Raw genomic sequence first — 18251 nt, 5'->3', positions numbered from 1 at the left:
TTATTCCCCAGGTATGTGCCCGGGCACTCTGTGCTCTTGAGCTTCTTCCGTTTCTACTACACCCGCCTTCAAGGTCACCCAGCATTTCCCTTGTAATGTTCTAGCCTCCCTTACTACAGATGGCATCCAACTTCCTGTTACAAGCAGGTTTCATGGCACACAGTTACTGTAAATGAAGGGTGTGAGTCCCAGACACAGCACTGGGTGAATATTTCAGAGTGAACAACACTATTTCTGTTCTCTCTTCTTTGCTCGGCTGGTGGGTTTTGTTTGGCTGGGATTTTGCCCCCCAGGCAGATCATCACTTCAGTGCATTTGGTCGCCTGTTCATCTGTACAGTGGTGTGACACAGCTTAGAGTGTGAAATACGGGAAAGCCTCTGTAGTCCCAGAAGAGGAGTTAAGTGCTCGAGTAACACATATTTTATGTTCCGGTGCTGGTGAGACACACTTTAGTTCTCTCTGTGCCCACAAACACATTTGAAGTTTGCTAGAACCTTGTGTGAGTACACACTGGGCTACGTGTGCATGTCTGTAAATGCCTTGTTGTGGGTGTCACTACGTATATGCAGCGAGCCTGTCAAGCTAGCTTGGCATTTCTTCTGTAATTAAAAGCTTAGTTTGCACAGGGGGTGTGTTCCTGTAACAGGTATTTATGTTCTTGTGTTCAGGTATTTAATGGTTGGACTTGATGATCTTAAAGATCTTTTCCAACCTGAAAGATTCTATGATCTGTGTGGTATGTAACTCACTACAGCACAACATTCAGATTAAAACATTAGGACCATACTAAATAACTACAGAAAAGTTAAATGTATTAGAAACTGAGTCTTGTTTACAAATTGGAAATTTTCACTATATATGGCAGAGTTTCTAGTGCAGCTGCAGAGATTAGTTATTGGCTTCGTGCTATTTAATAGTTTGTCAGTGATTTGAAAGATGGCTGATGAAAGTCTTCAAGTGAAACAAGACCGAGTGTAACCATGCATAGTAAGATGGGTCGCTCACAGTTTACAAAGCCATTTTTGGTATGCTCAAACAATACGCTTTTCAGTGGAGGCAGATTCAAGGTCATGCAACTGGGAACAAAAAGTGCCAGTCATTCCCGCGGAATGAGAGGCTGCCTCTCCGAAAGCAGAGGCTCTGAAAAGGTCTCTGGGATCACGGTTCCTGGGGTCATCCAGCTGCACAGGAGCTCTCTGTGTGATGAGGCTGCTAAGCGCCGGCTTTGATGGGAGTGTGCAATGAGAGCGTGAGGTGGGGTTATCTCTGGGCAAAGCAAAGCTATTTCTGGACATCCTAGTCTGGTGTCCCTACCAAAGGAGGATGCGGAAAGATGGGGAGGGGTTTGTAGAAGAGCTACACGAATGACTCAAGGTCTGACAAAACAGAGAAACGCAGCATGCCACAAAAAGCCAGTTGCTTGAAACTGTTTAACAGAAGGTTTATAATTTACTTGAACCCAGTGTGGAAGTACCTATGCAAGGAGATGCCATCTGATAGTAGCGTCCTCTTTGACTGAATAGACAAAATAGTAACAAGATCCAGTAGTTGGAATATGAAACTAATTGAAATGAGAGGCACCAGATTATTTTATCTGCCAAATTCTATCAAGATGTGTGCTATTGTTAATGTTGGGAGGAGATCAAACTTAGATTCTGTTCCAGCACAGACACATGGGTCAGGGTTACAAAAGGTTACTCTCTTGTTTTGCACAAGTCAGTGGCAACCGCTATACCTTTCGTGATTTCTTTTAACAGCAAACGTGCATAACGTAACATCTACAAACCAAAGCAGTCAGTTAATGAAATACACAATCAGAGCCATAGAACCATAGAATGGTTTGAGTTGGAAGGGACCTTACAGACCATCCAGTTCCAACCCCTCTGCCATGGGCAGGGACCCCTTCCACTAGACCAGGTTGCTCAAAGCCCCATCTAGTCTGAAAGTCAGGATCTGTCTGTTTTCGGACTGGGTCATACGTTACATAGTCATTCCTTCTATGTCCAGCGAATCTTTTAATGTCAACCTTTTTATTCCTGGTCAGTGTTTGAATATAAGCTTTTTACTTCTGTCATGGTGTAAATGCTGTCAAGATATCATCCTATTGGTCCTCAAAATGCACAGAGCCAGAGTGCCTCTTAGTTTTCTTTACCTTTTTCTATGGTCCAGTAATGGGAAAAATGCTTTGGGAGGCATATGGCACCTGACCTTGTTGCGGATGAGAGGAGACTGTGTTAAATTGGTAGCTGTATAATCAGCCTGAAATCTTCCGTTTGCAATGCTGCTTGTCTTGGCTACGTTTGTAACATTTGCTGTGCTTTAATTTCTAGACAAATAGCTCTTCTGTAATGATTAAACATTCCTGGCTTACCGTATATACGGGTTTTGTCCCTTATTGCCCATAATTCTTTGAAGAGGAAATCTCAGTGGGGCGCTGAGAAGTGTGCAGTGATAATCTAAAAAGACCAGACGTGGTTTCCCTGGACCTCCGGTTCTTTATTATATTTACCGGACAGTCTTCTTGCTAGCCCATGTGGCAGGGCCTAATAAGAACTCGCTTTAGCGTGCTTCATCTAATTTCTCAAGCAAATTGCTGAAATAAGTCATTTGTGAAATGCAGGCTGTTATCTAGTATTAGCTCATCTGGAATCCAGGACATGTAAACTGTGATTTAGAGTGTGTTTTACACTGTTATTCAGCATGTTTTGTAACAAGTTAATAATTATTAATAATTCATCTTTGCTGTTTAGTTCAAATGTGTCTGTATCAACAGCAATCGCAGGTCTCTTATGGCTTCCAAAGTTCTTTTGCATAATTTCCTGTATTGATTGTAGAATTTGTACCTGGATTTCTTATCTTAAACGACAGCATTTGCCTGACCACAGTAGGATTTTTTTTCAGTCCCTCATCTTGCACAGAGCCAGATGGATACTGCAAATTCTGTTTAGTATTTTTGACCTCATTTTGCATGATGGTAGTACTGCACAGCCTCCTGTACCCAGAGTTGCACTATCTGTTGTAGTTTCATTTCAGTATTGTTGGTACGATTTTATCCTGCAAGGTGGGAGAGTTTCTCTTTTGGAGAGTTTGTGCTCTTAAGTTTCACTAAGAATAGTTTATTTTCTGCATCTTATTTGAGACTATTTAATTCTATTACAGAAGTGGGTCATACTCAAATTATACATGACTCCAAGCACATCCTCCTCCAGCTTCTTGTGTTTTATCTACATGCAAATTATTAAAGATCTGTGCTCTGGTAAAAGCTCCATACTGGGCATGTCTTTCTGTATTTTGCAATTTTATAATAATTTCTGGAACCTTAGAAGCATCCATAATGCTACTTCCAAATGTCATAGTCCTGTGGTAAACTTGGTGCTTTTATGCACATCAAGTACGTAGTGGTACTCTAAAAGGAATTCAGTTAAACATCTCCCTGAAGAAGTGTATGTGAGACATTTTATATGTTGAGTTTTGACCGAAGTATATTTACTTGCACCCAAAATACATCTTAGTTTTTGAAATCTAGACATCACCTCCCCAACGGTACCCGGCAAGTAGTGCTCACATTTTCTGTCTTTGAGAAGTTATTTTAGCTGTATTCAAGTCCTTGACTTGTTTGTTTTTATTGTGAGACCCCACCTGGAGTGCTGTGTCCAGCTGTGGAGCCCCCAGCATCAGAAGGATATAGATCAGTTGGAACGAGTCCAGAGGAGGCCACGAGACCCTCTGCTATGGGGACAGGCTGAGGGAGTTGGGCTTGTTCAGCCTGGAGAAGAGAAGGCTCCGGGGAGACCTTATTGCAGCCTTCCAGTACCTGAAGGGGCTACAAGGAAGCTGGGGGGGACTTTTTACAAGGGCCTGTAGCAACAGGACAAGGGGTAACGGGTTTAAATTGGAAGTGGGGAGGGTTAGATTGGATATCAGGAAGAAGTTCGTCGCAGGGAGGGTGGTGAAGCACTGGAACAGGTTGCCCAGGGAAGCTGTGGATGCCCCATCCCTGGAAGTGTTCAAGGCCAGGCTGGATGAGGCTTTGAGCAACCTGGTCTAGTGGAAGGTGTCCCTGCCCATGGCAGGGGGGTTGGAACTAGATGGTCTGTGAGGGCCCTTCCAACCCAAACCATTCTGTGATTCTATGATTACCTTGGCAAACCTGTCAACTCCTTTGGTTGATGTCTTGACTGTCCCAACAGTAAGTAGTACCATTGCCAGGTCAATGTCAAATTTCACTGTACTTCCAGCCCCAAAGAGTTGGGGTTCTATGAACTGGCACACTGGTAATTCTACCAAGGCAAATTCCTATATTTTCAGGAATCTCTCCTTTTAGTTCTTCCTCAAGTTGTTTCAGAATGTTTCCTGTATCGTGATAAGCAGACAAGCTATATATCCATCTAACTATTGGCTTTTCCACCTGCTTTTCAGCACATTCATTCACAGGATTTTCTTGTTTAAGCATCTCAGATTCTGGTAGGTTGATTGTCCTTCCACTGACAGCCTGCTGTTTTCCCGGCTCGGCTCTGATGTCATTCCAGCCAGTTCTTTTGATGAAGCATCATGCAGCTTGCTTTATTTCTAGTTTTGAGGGCAGGGCTGGCTTTGTACCTAAATGCTCCAGAACCCTTTTTCTCCTCATCAGGGCCTGCCACGGGGAAAGTGGGGTGGCAGGTCTGCCCCACGGTGTCATGCTCCAGTGTTTCGGCAGTGGTTGCATCCTCCCGAACTGAACTTATCTCTTGTCCCAGCTGGAAATATAAATGGCACTTCCAATACCTTGTTCTGGTACTTGCTTCAGCACAAAATTATCCCCAGCCATATTACATTCCTGGCCAAAGCTACATCAGTTGCCTTTGTAAATGCATCAGAAGACCCACAAAGAACAGCATTTTATCATCCTTATCAGAGCTCTGTCCTTCAGCTGCACTGAACTTATCTCTTGTCCCAGCTGGAAATATAAATGGCACTTCCAATACCTTGTTCTGGTACTTGCTTCAGCACAAAATTATCCCCAGCCATATTACATTCCTGGCCAAAGCTACATCAGTTGCCTTTGTAAATGCATCAGAAGACCCACAAAGAACAGCATTTTATCATCCTTATCAGAGCTCTGTCCTTCAGCTGCACATTCTTGTGTTTTCCTTTTGTAAGCCAGGAATTTGTATGGAGAGCACATTTCAGTGAAATAGTTAGGGGTTTTACTGCGTGCCTAACAAGGCAGCCCTTCAGGGAGAGCCTTCTGCGCTGTCTTATTGTGTTTCAAATTTACTGCAAATAAATGCAATAAATCATCTCTGCACTTGTTTACCGCTTTACCTGTTCTCTTGGCTCTTATCTGGTCTCTGCCAGTTTTGTCTTGTGACATGCACTTCAGGATCACTTTAGGGTTTTTTCCCCGTTTGCTAACCGTTTCCTTAGAGAAGCATATCATTTTACTAGCCTTGCAAATATTCATTATTCTTTGCAAAGTCAAGTGTGTTTCTTGCTGTAACCTTGCTTTGAGCCAATTATAAATTTTACCATTAATAATTCAGTCTCTAATTAGTCTATTTGGAAATTATTCCAGCTGCTAACTGCACTTATTCATGTGATTTAGTTTCACCATGCAGATCTGTAATAAAATTATCTGTAGTCTCACACAGCAGCTCGTTTCTTGTCTTTGCCTCGTGACATTTTTGCGTGAAATACCGGGCTTGGGGCTTTGCTTGGGAGGCTGAAATTCCCTTTTTCACTGGCACTGAAAGGCCTGAAAGCCTTGCTGTACACGTACAGCAGTGCTATGGAGTTCTTCCTCCCTGACTTGCTGTCCTCGCATTTGCTTTCAGAAGGATCAGGAATTTCTTTCATTCTCTCCTCCTCCCTCCTCTCCAGTGATGATCTGCTGATCTGGAGGATTTGAGTGCCCTGGGCCAGCTCCACTTCTGCTGCCGAGTCGGGTTTCTTCTGACCCACCGAAGGCCTCTGCGGAGACGTTGCTCTTTGCAGCCCGTCCATACTCACAGGACTTAAGTCAGGGTTACATAACCTTCAAACCTTTTCCCACAGCAGAGGCGAACACCTATTCTTTGCGGTGCTGGCTGCTGTGGTGGAGATAAGCAGGCAGGAAAGATGTGTGAGAGGGACAAAAAACTGAAGTTATGCAGGTGTGCTGGCACAATTTAACGCTTTATTTCAGGTACGCAAGAAGGGATGTTTATTGAAGAAATAAAGAACAACCTGCTTACAAATGTATGAGTACATTCTGCTTTGGTATTCTGATCCAGGGAGAAACAACCTTTTATAAATCATTTCCATCTGCCTTCCTTCTGAGAAACATTTCCAAAATATTCCTTCCCTTAGTCCAGGGGTAAGTGGACAAACTGCTTTATTCACTCTGCAGCCAGAGCGTGAACTGGCCGTTTACACCGTGTCACCTTCTCCTGCCCCAGCCGTGCCACGCTTCACGGGGGTCTGTCACAATGTCCCAGGGGGATGCGGGCGCGCTGGAGGCTGCGGCACTGGGAGGTTTGTGCCAACGATGCGTGTGCTAGAGCCCAGCAGCTGCCAGAGCACTCCTCGCTGTGCCCAAGAGCTGGCGAGCAGGCCGACACCAAGGGACGCAAACCCTGTCAGAATGGGGACTTAAAGCAGGGCCTGGGACCCTGCGCGGCACAGCTGTGGGGACAGATGCGCTGCGCACGTCTGCATCCTCTTTCGCTCCCCGCCTCCACGGAGAGCCTTGTCTGCAAAATCCCCACGCCTGTGCGCTGTGCTGCCTTTGCCTGGGCTGTGCATATGTTCGTGGATGGCAACTGAGGCATCTGTGTCTTCGCAGCCGTGGATGGTTACCAGCTGTTGAGTCATTTGCGTCCCAAATTTATCTCACTGTACTTTGAAAATAGCACATAGTGGTAGAAAATAAGAGTGTTTATTCCACACAACTGTGGGCTTGCCATCTCAAAATAATCATTCCGCTGATGAATAATTTAAGAAACAAAACCGGAGCAATTTAATACAGCGAGTGTAAGGCAAAGCTCTGTGATTGACGTCTTCCAGGCAGATACCAAGTACCTTCACAGCAGCTGCCAGGAGGAGGCAGAGAGAAAGATAAAGCAAACGGGACAGTAAACCACATTACTTGGAGTTTGTCTGGAAATACAGTGGGCTCAGCGTACACCTAGGATTTCTGTTTCTCACTGATGATCAAGGTCTCTACCCGTTCTTCAGGGTGTTAATTTTTGGCGGCATAAGCAATCACGACACTGAAGATTGAAGGTATTTTCTGTGACCGTATTTATTTTTTGATTTTCCACAATATTATTCTTCAAAAATCCAGTTTTTTGTGCTTCTCTCCCAGAAAGAATCACTTTAGAAATTTTACATAAAATCTTTTTTTTCCCATATGGAAAGGCCTGTGCAAATGCACACATGTGCATGGTTGTGTGCATACAGAGCTTAAGCAACATCATATGACCTTTACTAAAACAGGGTCTGCAATACATGGCTGTAATCTGAGCAGTGAAGCTTGGCATCAATATAGCTTACACAAAGGCATAATACCTTTTGCCAGTTTGAAAAGTATTTATAATTCAAAAAACTTTGTGTCGCTGGAAAAAATCAGATGCCATTAATGCTTTATCTCCTGTGAGAGATACTGAATTAATGGTGATTGCAGAGGAATTTAAGAATTCAGCAAAATTCCTTGCAGACCACTGTAAGAATTTATTTGTGTGGATTGACCTCCAGTTGGAGACAAAGGGTGGTTTGTGTCAAGAGATGCCATAAATTGGTTACAAAAGCCTTTGAAAGGAGCCTCAGGACAACAAGGTCGGTGTCTCCTCTGCCATGCCTCCTGCACCACACACGTACGCTCTTGTTCCTACTTGTGCTTTTGGTTAAATTTTGCATTACGCTCTAAAGTGATTTAAGGCCTCAAATTGCAATGAACTTGAGTTAATGTACAGCGTTAATAGGTTTTAAATGTTTAAACCTCTCTGAGGCTCTGGATGGTTTAAAACTCTCAAACACATTACAAGGGTGTTAGGGAAGGCAGAGAAGGAGCTGAAGAAGGTCTTTACGGACCTGTAATGGAACCCAGGGCCCGGAGCAGCCGTGCAGGCTTTGTGCCTCAACGCCCATCAGGCAGTAACGTCACAAGGCCAAACGCTGCATGTTAAGGTAATAAGACTTAGCCTGTTTTTAAAAATTACTTTTTTCCTCAGTTTCAGGGTTTGTCAGTCCCTCTGTCCAAAATACCTCTCTTCTACACAGGTTGTGGTATCCCTCGTACGCAGGGTTGCAAGTCATGATCTCTGGTCCCATTTTTAGACTATGCTTCTGGTGCCTGAAGACTGACCCTTCTTATGTATTTCAAAACCTGGACACTGATGGATACATGTACAGATACATATGTATGGGTACAGGTCCACTGGACATACACATGTCCAGTCCATATACATTGATGGGACTGGAGGCCTTTCTTCATCCTGACCAACTAACCGTTAGTAATCACCTTTTAGAAATTAGTATTACTTTCCTTCTGAATGTTATCTAATTTCCTACTTTCATTCCAAAAGTAACCCTTTAGAAAATCACCCGTGTCGGCATACATCCCCCTCGCCATCTTTTGGCGTTTAAATACGATGGCAAGGTGGCCTGCTTAGCAATTCCAGGCTAGAAGGCAGTTGCTCAGCTGACGACATGACAAGGCTCACAACACATTATGCTTGAAGGGCAGAGCTGGGGTAGTGTTTGAAGTCTTTACTTCTAGTACTTCTCTGTGCTTACTGATGCCCTGAGAACACATTTTGCATTTATGTATTAACGCAGGCACCCATTTTGGAAATGAAATAGGAGACCCTCTGGAAACATGAAAGATTGCCCGCTTTCACTGTACGGGCCTCTGCACGCTCTTTGGTAATTTCCTGTTGTCATACTCCTCAGGGGAATCACAGCGCCCATCTTTGCATCCCCTACAGCATACGTTCGAAAGCAGACTCATGTCCTTCTCACAGAATCCTGTTTTCATTAGATGCTATTTTTTGCAGTATCTCAGGAATTCAGGTCAACACCGACAGACCTAGCCCTGAAAACTGGGACCTAAGAGTTAACACCTCCATGAGAGAACAGAGATGGGGTGGGATAGAGAAATGTTCTTCTTCAAATCAGTAACACAGATGTACTGCAGGGTGTAGTCATTAGAGGTGGTTGGTTTTTTTTTCCCCTGGAAGGAATGGTACAAAAGAATTCATTGTCAGCTCCATAGCATTTGATCTCCATGGAAACATTATCAGCTGACTTCAAAGTCAACCTTCAAATGCGTTGGATTTCTTTCCTGGGGCTTGTTTCTGATGCTCCTAGAGGTGTGGTTGCACGCAAGGAGAGAAGTACCAACATAAGCAATTCCCGCAACCTTGTACCTGATCACAGAAGAGCACTGGCATTTAGGAGAAGGAGAAGAAAGTCTTTGTAAGGGAGTGCAGAGATCTCATAGGCTGGAGCAGAAGATAGGGCAAGTAGTGTATGCGCACCTATAAGCTCATTGTTTTTCAGTCTAAACTCAAATTGGTCTCCCTGAACTTGGCGTACAGTAAATAAGGATTGAGCTCACTCTGGCTTTTCAGCAAAAAGACCTATTCCTACTCCTCTGCCTGTGCATTTTAAGTCAGCTATAGTGACTTGTAATTTCTCCCTTACCAGGACAGGAGGTACTGAGAGAAGCACCGGTATGTTCTGGAGTTACGAGAACAGAAAAACCAGTTCAGCCTATGAAGTTGGCAGTCTAGTTTGCTTCTCAAGGATGTCGGTAGGTCTTTGGGGGCTGACAGAAGGTGAATGATAGTAGAAGCAAAGTAGGGGAGATAGAGCCGATAAAAATACAGAAGACTTTCCCACCCACAGCCCTGGAAAACAAGTTTTGTGTATTTTACAATTCTGTGGTTGTTCTTTATCCCTTAATAATGTCAGCAGGTCTCTGATCTGTTGCTGGCTTCTGAATTCCAATGGCAAGACACAGCGAGGCCAACAGAAGACCATGAAAACAAAACTGGAATTTATTACTGGCTTGTGTTTTATCTAAAAAGTGTTTGCTGAGTAGTTTGCATGCCTGGCATCAAAGAGGAGAGAAGACTGCACATGCAACAGCAGCAGAGAAACACTGACATGATTTGCTAGACAGAAAGAATTCTTTACAGAGAGAAAGGGGAGCAGATTTCTGTGTGTGGCAGATCTTGTCGTTAAATGCAGAGACTGAAGCAAGGCTTAGATTCACCTTCTTGGCTCCTCAGGTCGTCAGCTTAGAAAAACAACATTCCCCTTGAACAAATGGCTGCTACACTTGCTTGGTCTAATCTGCCTGGACAGTCCAACTAGCCACTGAGCCCGACCAGGCAGAAACCAGGTGAGTGGGCCTCCCTCATTTCTGCCCAACCTGGCTCTTCCAGAGGATGCAGAGACGAGCCGTGACGACGTTCTTGTGTGGGCTACTGAGGCTGCAGAGGTGTTTCCTCTGCAACAGGAAAGGAGAGGTCAGCCTGTGACCCTTTAGGGCATTACCAAAGGGGTCAGGGTAGCTTGTGCCTGCAAGCATTCATGTGAATGATGTACACTTCACAGGTGTGGCCTGTCCCCAGTGGTCCTTGTTGGCAAGACAATTATGTCTTATTTTGATTTCTGGCCATTATATCTCAACAAGTGTATCGCTTCAGTAGCACATATGGAAAGGATTTTCTGTTCCTGACAGGTCAGCTCAGGGAAACAGAACAGCCCAGAGCCTTTTGCAGCAAAGGTCCTCAGTTCACGTTCAGTACAAAAAACTGGAAGTTGTACAACCAGAGTCCTTTGGTCACTTGAAAAAGTGAACGGATAGGCTTCTCTCCAGCACCTGAAGGGGGAAATACCCAAATCGGATAGCCACACCATCACTCAGAGCTCCCAGTGACTTCTTCAGTAGCACCTTTGGCAAAGAAAATTACTGAAAAGGCATGTGAGTAACTGTACCCTTTCAGCCCTGAAAGTCTTTTCAGTGGCCAGCACAAGGCAGTGTGGAAGAAGGCTGCACTGAAGCTGTCTGTGCTGCATCTGTTCTCCAGTCTCACTTGTCTTGAAGAACATCTTACTGAAGTTTTGAGCAATATCAGGTTTCCTACAAAAGAAAGATCCCACATACTCTCTGAGGCTCCTTCTAAGGTTCCTTCTGAGAGAAGTTCAATTTTTTGCCTGGAAGAAAAGGACCTTGTGGAGAGAGGCAGAATGACCTGGTTGCTACAAGACCAAATGGAATGTGGTGCGTGGATTCCCCATGTTATGGGAGATGTCCTGTGACAAGGCAAACCCAACCTGACCCCTCAAGTTTCTCTTCAGCTCTGGAAAATGCCCAGGCTGGGAAGCACCTGCCTGAGGTGCAGTTCGATACTAAACTTGTCTTGTCACCTGGCAAATCTGAGATGTGATGAAGTCACACCAGTTTGCTCAGACCAGCAGTGCCCTTTTCCATTTAATCTTTCCACCTCTGGCTGGGCCATCCTGGAAGGTCCATGCTGCAGGCGATGGAAGAAACCTGCCAGCAGCCTCTGCTTCTCGCCAAGCATGGTGCTTGACAGCACAGCTATGGCATAATTTCATTAACCTTTGATTGGGATGTTTTTTCATTTTCACATTAAGAGATCTCCTTCCTTTCTTTCCCTTCTGCTCACAGTAAAATACCAAATCACATCCCACTACTACAACTGGCACAATTTTTGCTGCCTCCTGTCTCGTGGCTGCAAGTTCATGAGCCATGATGTTTGCTAAGTGGCTGCAGCCAAGTCACTTTATTATTGCTAGGTTGTTTTGGGTGGGTCATAGGAATCACCATTGCTAAAGTAATCAGAGGGTTATTCAGCTCAGGCTTTGATCAACTCCCCTACTTCTCCCCATCCCATTTTAGCCAAACAACATGCCTTTAGCTAAAACGTGTTGCTTCTGCCTTACGTGCCAGCTCTCAACTTCAGGGGGTGCTCGCTCACACGTGGTGCTCACTGGCTGCTGTAGTGTGCAGCATGGGTATCCGCTCCCAGCGTGATCCCACGCACCATGGGATAGGGGAGCAGAAATGTCACCGTGCGCAAACCTGCGGGGTGCTGTAACGTGCCGTATCGACCGACCGTCAGTTGTGTCAGCATAGCAAACCGAGATCAGCCCTCAGCTGCGGTAGTGCGGTTCCACACGTTGCACTGATTTACAGGAGCCGAAGGATGGTGCCCAGTAGGTGTTTGCGGTAGTGACGGAGAACACACGGTCCCCCGGTGCCGTGGCGTATTACGGCTCATGCAGCAGCAAGTCAGCAGGCGGGCGCCGCTGCCCAGGTAGCCCGCAGCAGGCGTACAGCCCTGGTGCACTGTGCTGCGGGTGCCGCCGGTACAGTTTGAGGCAGGAGGCCAAAGGCCAGGCACAAACTGCATTCTGACGGCGGCTGTAATGCAGTAACACAGCACTGCCGTAGACCCTGCAGTTTGCGCTGGCTCTTAGTATAAAATAAGTAGAAAATATTAAGTTCCAGCCCAGGTGGGTTTATGGTCTCGCAAGGACACCGCACTGAATCTCCATCACCCAGTCAGGCTTCTCCTTCCACCTCAGCGTCTTTTAGAAGGGCAATTTTCCAGTAAACCCCTTGCTATTCTGCAACCTATCGGTGATGCTGCAAGCTGCTTCTGCTGGAACAGTACATAATTAAGCAATAATTTATATTCTGTGCATGTATGCACAGAGCAATAAAGTGTTCTCAAGAGCTGCATGCTGCTGAGGCGTTTAATCCAAGCACAGAAGGAGTTTACTGCAAAGCTGCTCCCTCCAAAAGGCTTTTGTCATCACTGTGTTGGGAGGGAACTCGGTTTATTCATTAATAATTTCATTTGATTGTGATATAATTTAAATAGCTAATGGTACACACTCCACTTTAGGATCAGACCTCGTTTTATTTGTTTGTTTGATGTACCTTGAAAACAGTAAAAGCTAGTAGGGCAGAGACAAAGTAAAGATAATGTTGTTTCACTTGTGAGACTTCTTTCCCCATAACCCTATGATAAAAAACTGATGATAATTAAATAAACAGCACTTCTCGAAAGACATTAGTGGCCATCAGTTGCCATCAGTTGCAGCCACCAGAAATACTTTTAAAGGCAGAGATTCACATTTATTTGAGAACTGCTTGGTTTCAGAGGATATCTCAAAATCCATACCTTTGTGTTTCTCTCTTTATCTGCTGATCTTTGTAAGTAATACTTGACATTTCTATCTCGGGGGGGGGGAAACAGAAGGGAAGAAGAATCAGGGTTTTTTGGTTCGTACATCTGACAGCACAGTTCTTGAGTCATTTCTCCCTGTTGTGGGGGGAGGGGACAGCATGAGCCTCATTACGTCAGATGTGGAAGAAATCTTATAAAAAAAATGATTTGTAGAGAGGAGGGTCTGGGTGGGTCTTGGCACCTGGATCATCTTAATTACTGCCTTTTGGGTTCCCCTTGTCTTCACATCGGTGATGTGTCCCTCAGGTGACAGTCAGACACCTCACCCCTAATACTGGGGACGGGGATGTGTAGAAGAAGCTCCCGCGAGTGGGGCTGTTTGCGCACCAGCACCACGAAGTCCCACCTCCGTTTGCAGCGTCGCGAAGCAAAGCAGCAGTTCTTGTCTCACAAACCACCACAGACCCTGTGAAATCCCTCAGCCCCATCGTCCTGGAAGCCAAGTCAGGTCTGTGGGCGAAGGACGTGGCTTCTGACATGGTTCGGTGGGGGGGCACTAGCCCATGAGGCAAAATTCAGGCATATTTGGTAGGGATGTTGGAGCCTGCTGGTGTTCACTCCCAAGCAGTTCTGCTCTCCCCTGGAGGTAAGGTTTGAAAACTGCAAGCAGTGGCATCGTAGCCCTCGCACAGCCGGGCTGATCGGCAAGAAAAGGGATGTTTACCCAAAAAAAATAATTCCTAGCAGCAAGAGGCCCGTGGCTTTGCTTGATGTGATCCTGCCTAAAACCAGCTGCAGCAAAGGGCTCTGACTCATAACCCACACCAAATTAGGCCTTAACCAACAATGACGTTACCTTTCCCAGCCATCCCTCTCCCGACCACGTCTGCCCCTCCGGCAAGGCTGGCAGGACCCCAGTCCTAGGCACACATACAGCAACTGAGGTCATCTTTGTCTCAGACAAACTTGCAGTCTAAATGGAGATGTTCAGTACGATGGTTAATATTCCTCCCCCATGACATGTAAGAAGGAAAAGCACAAGACAGCCATGAGGCGTTTAATAGCTCAAGAGCTCAGACCACTCTTGGTCATCAGTCCCTTAGCAGGACAGGCACTGTCCAAACCAGCCCGCGAGGAGGGGTCAGGAGGGAGGTTTGAATACATGTCAAACAGCAGTTTTTGTGGCACATACACGGCCTTACATGAAATTTCATCTATCACCTGGCTGAAGCATTCTGCAGTGACATGTGCATTTCCTGTGTCAAAAACGCTGCTGTTGGCGTGTCTCGTTCATTAATGTTTCGCTTAGGGTGATAACGTGCAAACCCCAGCACGAAGATCTTGGCACGTTCTGCTCTGTCCAGCTGCTGACAGAGATGGTCTGTATCTCCCCCGTCCAGCTCACGTACCAGCACATCCCTGGTGAGCTCTTATTACCGCCTGTCATTCACGTTCTCTGTGCCAGTGCCACAGCACAAGTGCCGAGGTCTGGACCGCCAGCCTTTGGGTCTGGTCGCCTGCTTGGGCCAGTGCTATGGGGAGTGCTTTTCACAAGGAAATAAAAGTCTGTATTGCTGCAGCTGCCTGGGGATCTGGGCTATTAGTGCACATGTAGGGGGGCACCTCACTGACGGCAAGAACCTGCCGGGGAACTGAATAAAGGTTCAGTTCATTTTCTGGTTGCGTTTCCAAGGGTAAGATCAGTCTCTGCATCCCTTCCACCCATGACTCTTTCACTCTGATGGCCAACGATCGTGCAGTTTGCAGGGATGACTTTCTGTGTTATGACTGCCAGTTCATGAGGAAAAGCTCCCTGACAGTCCTAAAGCACTAACCCTACTCCGTTGTCATCAGCAACACCCCTGGTGAGAGGCCAGATTAACTACAAGTGGGAACTTCCTTGCTTGGCTGAATACAAACAACACACAGGACTCGTATAATGCCCATAAAGATTCCTCTAGGTGGTATAAAATGGAATTTTTTGTGTCTGTAATGAATAGCACCAGGGAGGCCGATAAACCTGTGCCGTACAAGACATCCTGCAGCAGCACGGGGCGGGTGACTGGCAGAAGACCGTGCTGTACATCCTCTCCAGCTCTGTGCGTGGCAGTCATTATTTGCTGTCACGGGATTAGCACATTCTCCAGCAAAGGGTCAGCCTTTTTTTAAAGAAGCCTCATGCTCGTGGTTTGCTTTATGCTCTGTTGTTGTTACTTGTTCTTTTTTGTTCATTGTTATGGGGCAGAATACCCCCAGCAAGGTGGAGCGCCACTCCATTGGGCACTGTTCGAGTACAAAGAGCGAGCAACTCTTGTTGCATTGAAGAGCTTGTGACTGAAAGAGCCAAGGCAAAACGTGAAAGCATGGGGAGTATTTGAAATCCAAAGTTATTTCCTTCCCTTTTGTACTTTGCAAATGCAGCTTCAGTCTGGCCGCACAGATTTTGCCACCCACCTCTCTTAACAATCTTACATGTCGAGAGAGCTGAAATTACCATGTTCTTGCTCGCAGAGAAAGACCTTTCATGTCATTTTCTAACTACAGCTGTTTGAAATGAGCCACGGAGCCTGGTTCAGAGCACAACGGCTCTGATGGATCCTTTTTTCCCCAATCCCACAACGTACTAGTCATGTTGACGTGTCCTACGAGGAACAATCGTGTTCTTGCCAGACACCTTCATGTCACTGGATAACCTAAGGGACAGGGTGAAACACGGAAAGGGGCGTGTGTTTTCTCATCAAACAACCTGATTTTTGGGTCAGAGGTTCTTGGAGGGAGACCTCCCCATTTATCCTGCTCTCTGCTGTGAAGCAGTGCAGGGCATCTCTGAAGGCAGCTCCAGAGCCTGGCCTCTCACAAGGCTTTTGCAGAAGTCCAGAGCACGGACTGTAGGATCACTGGGTGCTGGTATGCGGCAAGAAGGCGGTTTTCGTTTGGGCAGGCGTAGTATCTACTGCAGCAACTCACTGCTCCTGAGCACTGTCACCGTACGAGTACTTACGAATATCCTGGGCCACCTGGCAGCTCCATACAGGATTAGGGGAGGCACCCAGAGTCCCCATATTCCCTGACATTTACAATAGAGGGTATCTGCAAGTGGCTCTCCAAAACTCATGGAAGGAGAAAAGACAGTCCAGATAGACAGGGTAGTGGTCAAAAGAGGGAACAGGGAGAGGGCCGTGACGGTGGTCTCGCAGCACATCCACAGCAGAGATTTACCTGCAGACTCTACACCTGTGCCATGTGCCTACTAAACAAACGCGGTTGGCATGGTGGGAAGTCCACACATTTTTGGGGGTATATATGCTGCTACAAATGCCCTCAGTTTGTGGGCCTAATTCCAGGTGACTTCACCAGATAATTTAGCCTGTGTCTTCAGAGTGGGGAGTGTAAAATCAACGTCTTCAATGCAACTGCAACTAAGAATAGCAAAGCAGCAGAGAAACAACAGGAAGAGTGTTGCAGGATTGAAGCAGGAGCAGGGGCAGGAAGGAGTAGAAGGAGGCAAGGGCACCAGGAGGAGAGCCTGACACTAAAACCAGGCTGGCTCTGACTGTCTGGGGGATTGTGCTGTTTTAGGGACGGGACCAGGAGGAGTCAGAGGTTCCTCGCCAGCAGCTGCTAGTGAGAAGGTGCAGGATGTGCTGCACAGGTAGCACATGCAGCATGCTGCTGATCTGTGCATGAACAGCGGGGCGGCACTGGCCACGCATGTTACGACAGCACGTGTCCTGTAGGCTGCCTCCTGTGCTCGGGACTTTCCAGGCAATTCAGAGCCCCACGCAGGGAGGAGCTAGGAAAAAGCAAACCACCAATTTATGTTTACTTTCGTTGTTATCTCTTGGGACAAGTGCGTAGAGTCTGTAGCCTCTCCATTATTCGGTGTGTGGGTGGCAACCGTGACATTTCAGGAGCTCAGAGTTTAGCTCTGATGAGACTGGAGGCCAAAGATCACAATTAGACTCATCTGGGTGGGCTAAGGTCCATTCTCCTCTGATCCGTGTGTCGTTCCACAACACTTACTGCCTGACAGAGTTACACAGCCTGTCCCCGTGGTGTTCCCAGGAGGAAATGAAATATTGCTGCAGAGATGGAAAACAAGAACGGGATATTTTGACCATTTCCCTAACACTGCAGAGGGCATCTAGATAGGGACTGGAGTCATGCAGAGGGTAAAATCTGAATTTTATGAGGGATTTTAAGATTTTAAATACTTAAAAGGGGGGTGTATAATGAAAGATTTTAGATTTTTGGTATAAGAAAAATCTGAAAAACATCTCTCATTTCATATGTGTGTTCTGACAGAGCCAGAATATGTCACGTATTCTGCAATATTTTCTTCTATAAGATCCATCACTGAAAAATAGAAGTGAAACAAAAAATTCAAGATTTTTTACCCCCAAAATATTGAAACACGATGATTCACCCTGTCTAAAGCAAAATTCCAGAAAAATGAATGGTTTCATGAAGCATTCTGTTTCCCAAGAGAGTGCTCATAATGAAAAATGTGTTCCTGTTGAAGTTTCTCCATTCAGCTCCGTTCAGAATCAGATCAATATTCAGGGCTCTGGTGGGACTCCGTTCATTCCCCACGGAGCCGCTGGACTAACCCACTTTCTATATGAACATCTTCCCTTAGGTGTTTCCTTACTGCTTGCACCAGCTCTTCTCAGGTGGCTCAGAAAGTGGCACAGCTATTGCTCTTCTAACTTCTCTTTGTTTTTCTCCTTCCTCCTTCTCCCCTTCCCGCTCTCCTCCAGGAACCTTCTGCATCATTTCACTGTGCACGTGCGTGGCTGGAATCAACTTTGAGCTCTCCCGCTACCCCCGCTACCTGTACGGACTGCCCGACGACATCAGCCATGGCTATGGCTGGTCCATGTTCTGTGCGTGGGGGGGCCTGGGCCTCACTCTTATCTCTGGCTTCTTCTGCACTCTGGCCCCTTCTGTCCAACCTGTCCCCAGGACCAACTGCCCCAAATCTAGACCTGAGAATGGGACAGTGTGCTAAAACAATTAGCAAACACACACACACACCACATATATATATATATGT

General features: G+C 46.1%; 1 protein-coding gene across 1 annotated transcript in view; it reads left to right on the top strand.

Annotated features, from left to right (window-relative positions):
- Nucleotides 1–18251, top strand: part of TMEM178B (transmembrane protein 178B) — a gene marked incomplete at its 5' end in the record, with an annotated part of 157830 nt that extends 139579 nt beyond the window's left edge. The window contains one exon of the mRNA XM_010159685.1: nt 17956–18251. Coding sequence (XP_010157987.1) covers nt 17956–18206 — 251 coding nt within the window. The remainder of the gene's footprint in view (nt 1–17955) is intronic.

Source organism: Eurypyga helias, unplaced genomic scaffold (genome assembly GCF_000690775.1).
Source record: "Eurypyga helias isolate BGI_N326 unplaced genomic scaffold, ASM69077v1 scaffold8679, whole genome shotgun sequence".
Taxonomy (NCBI): domain Eukaryota; kingdom Metazoa; phylum Chordata; class Aves; order Eurypygiformes; family Eurypygidae; genus Eurypyga; species Eurypyga helias.
The sequence above is the reverse complement of the archived record's forward strand: the minus strand, read 5'-3'. Positions and strand labels throughout refer to the sequence as shown.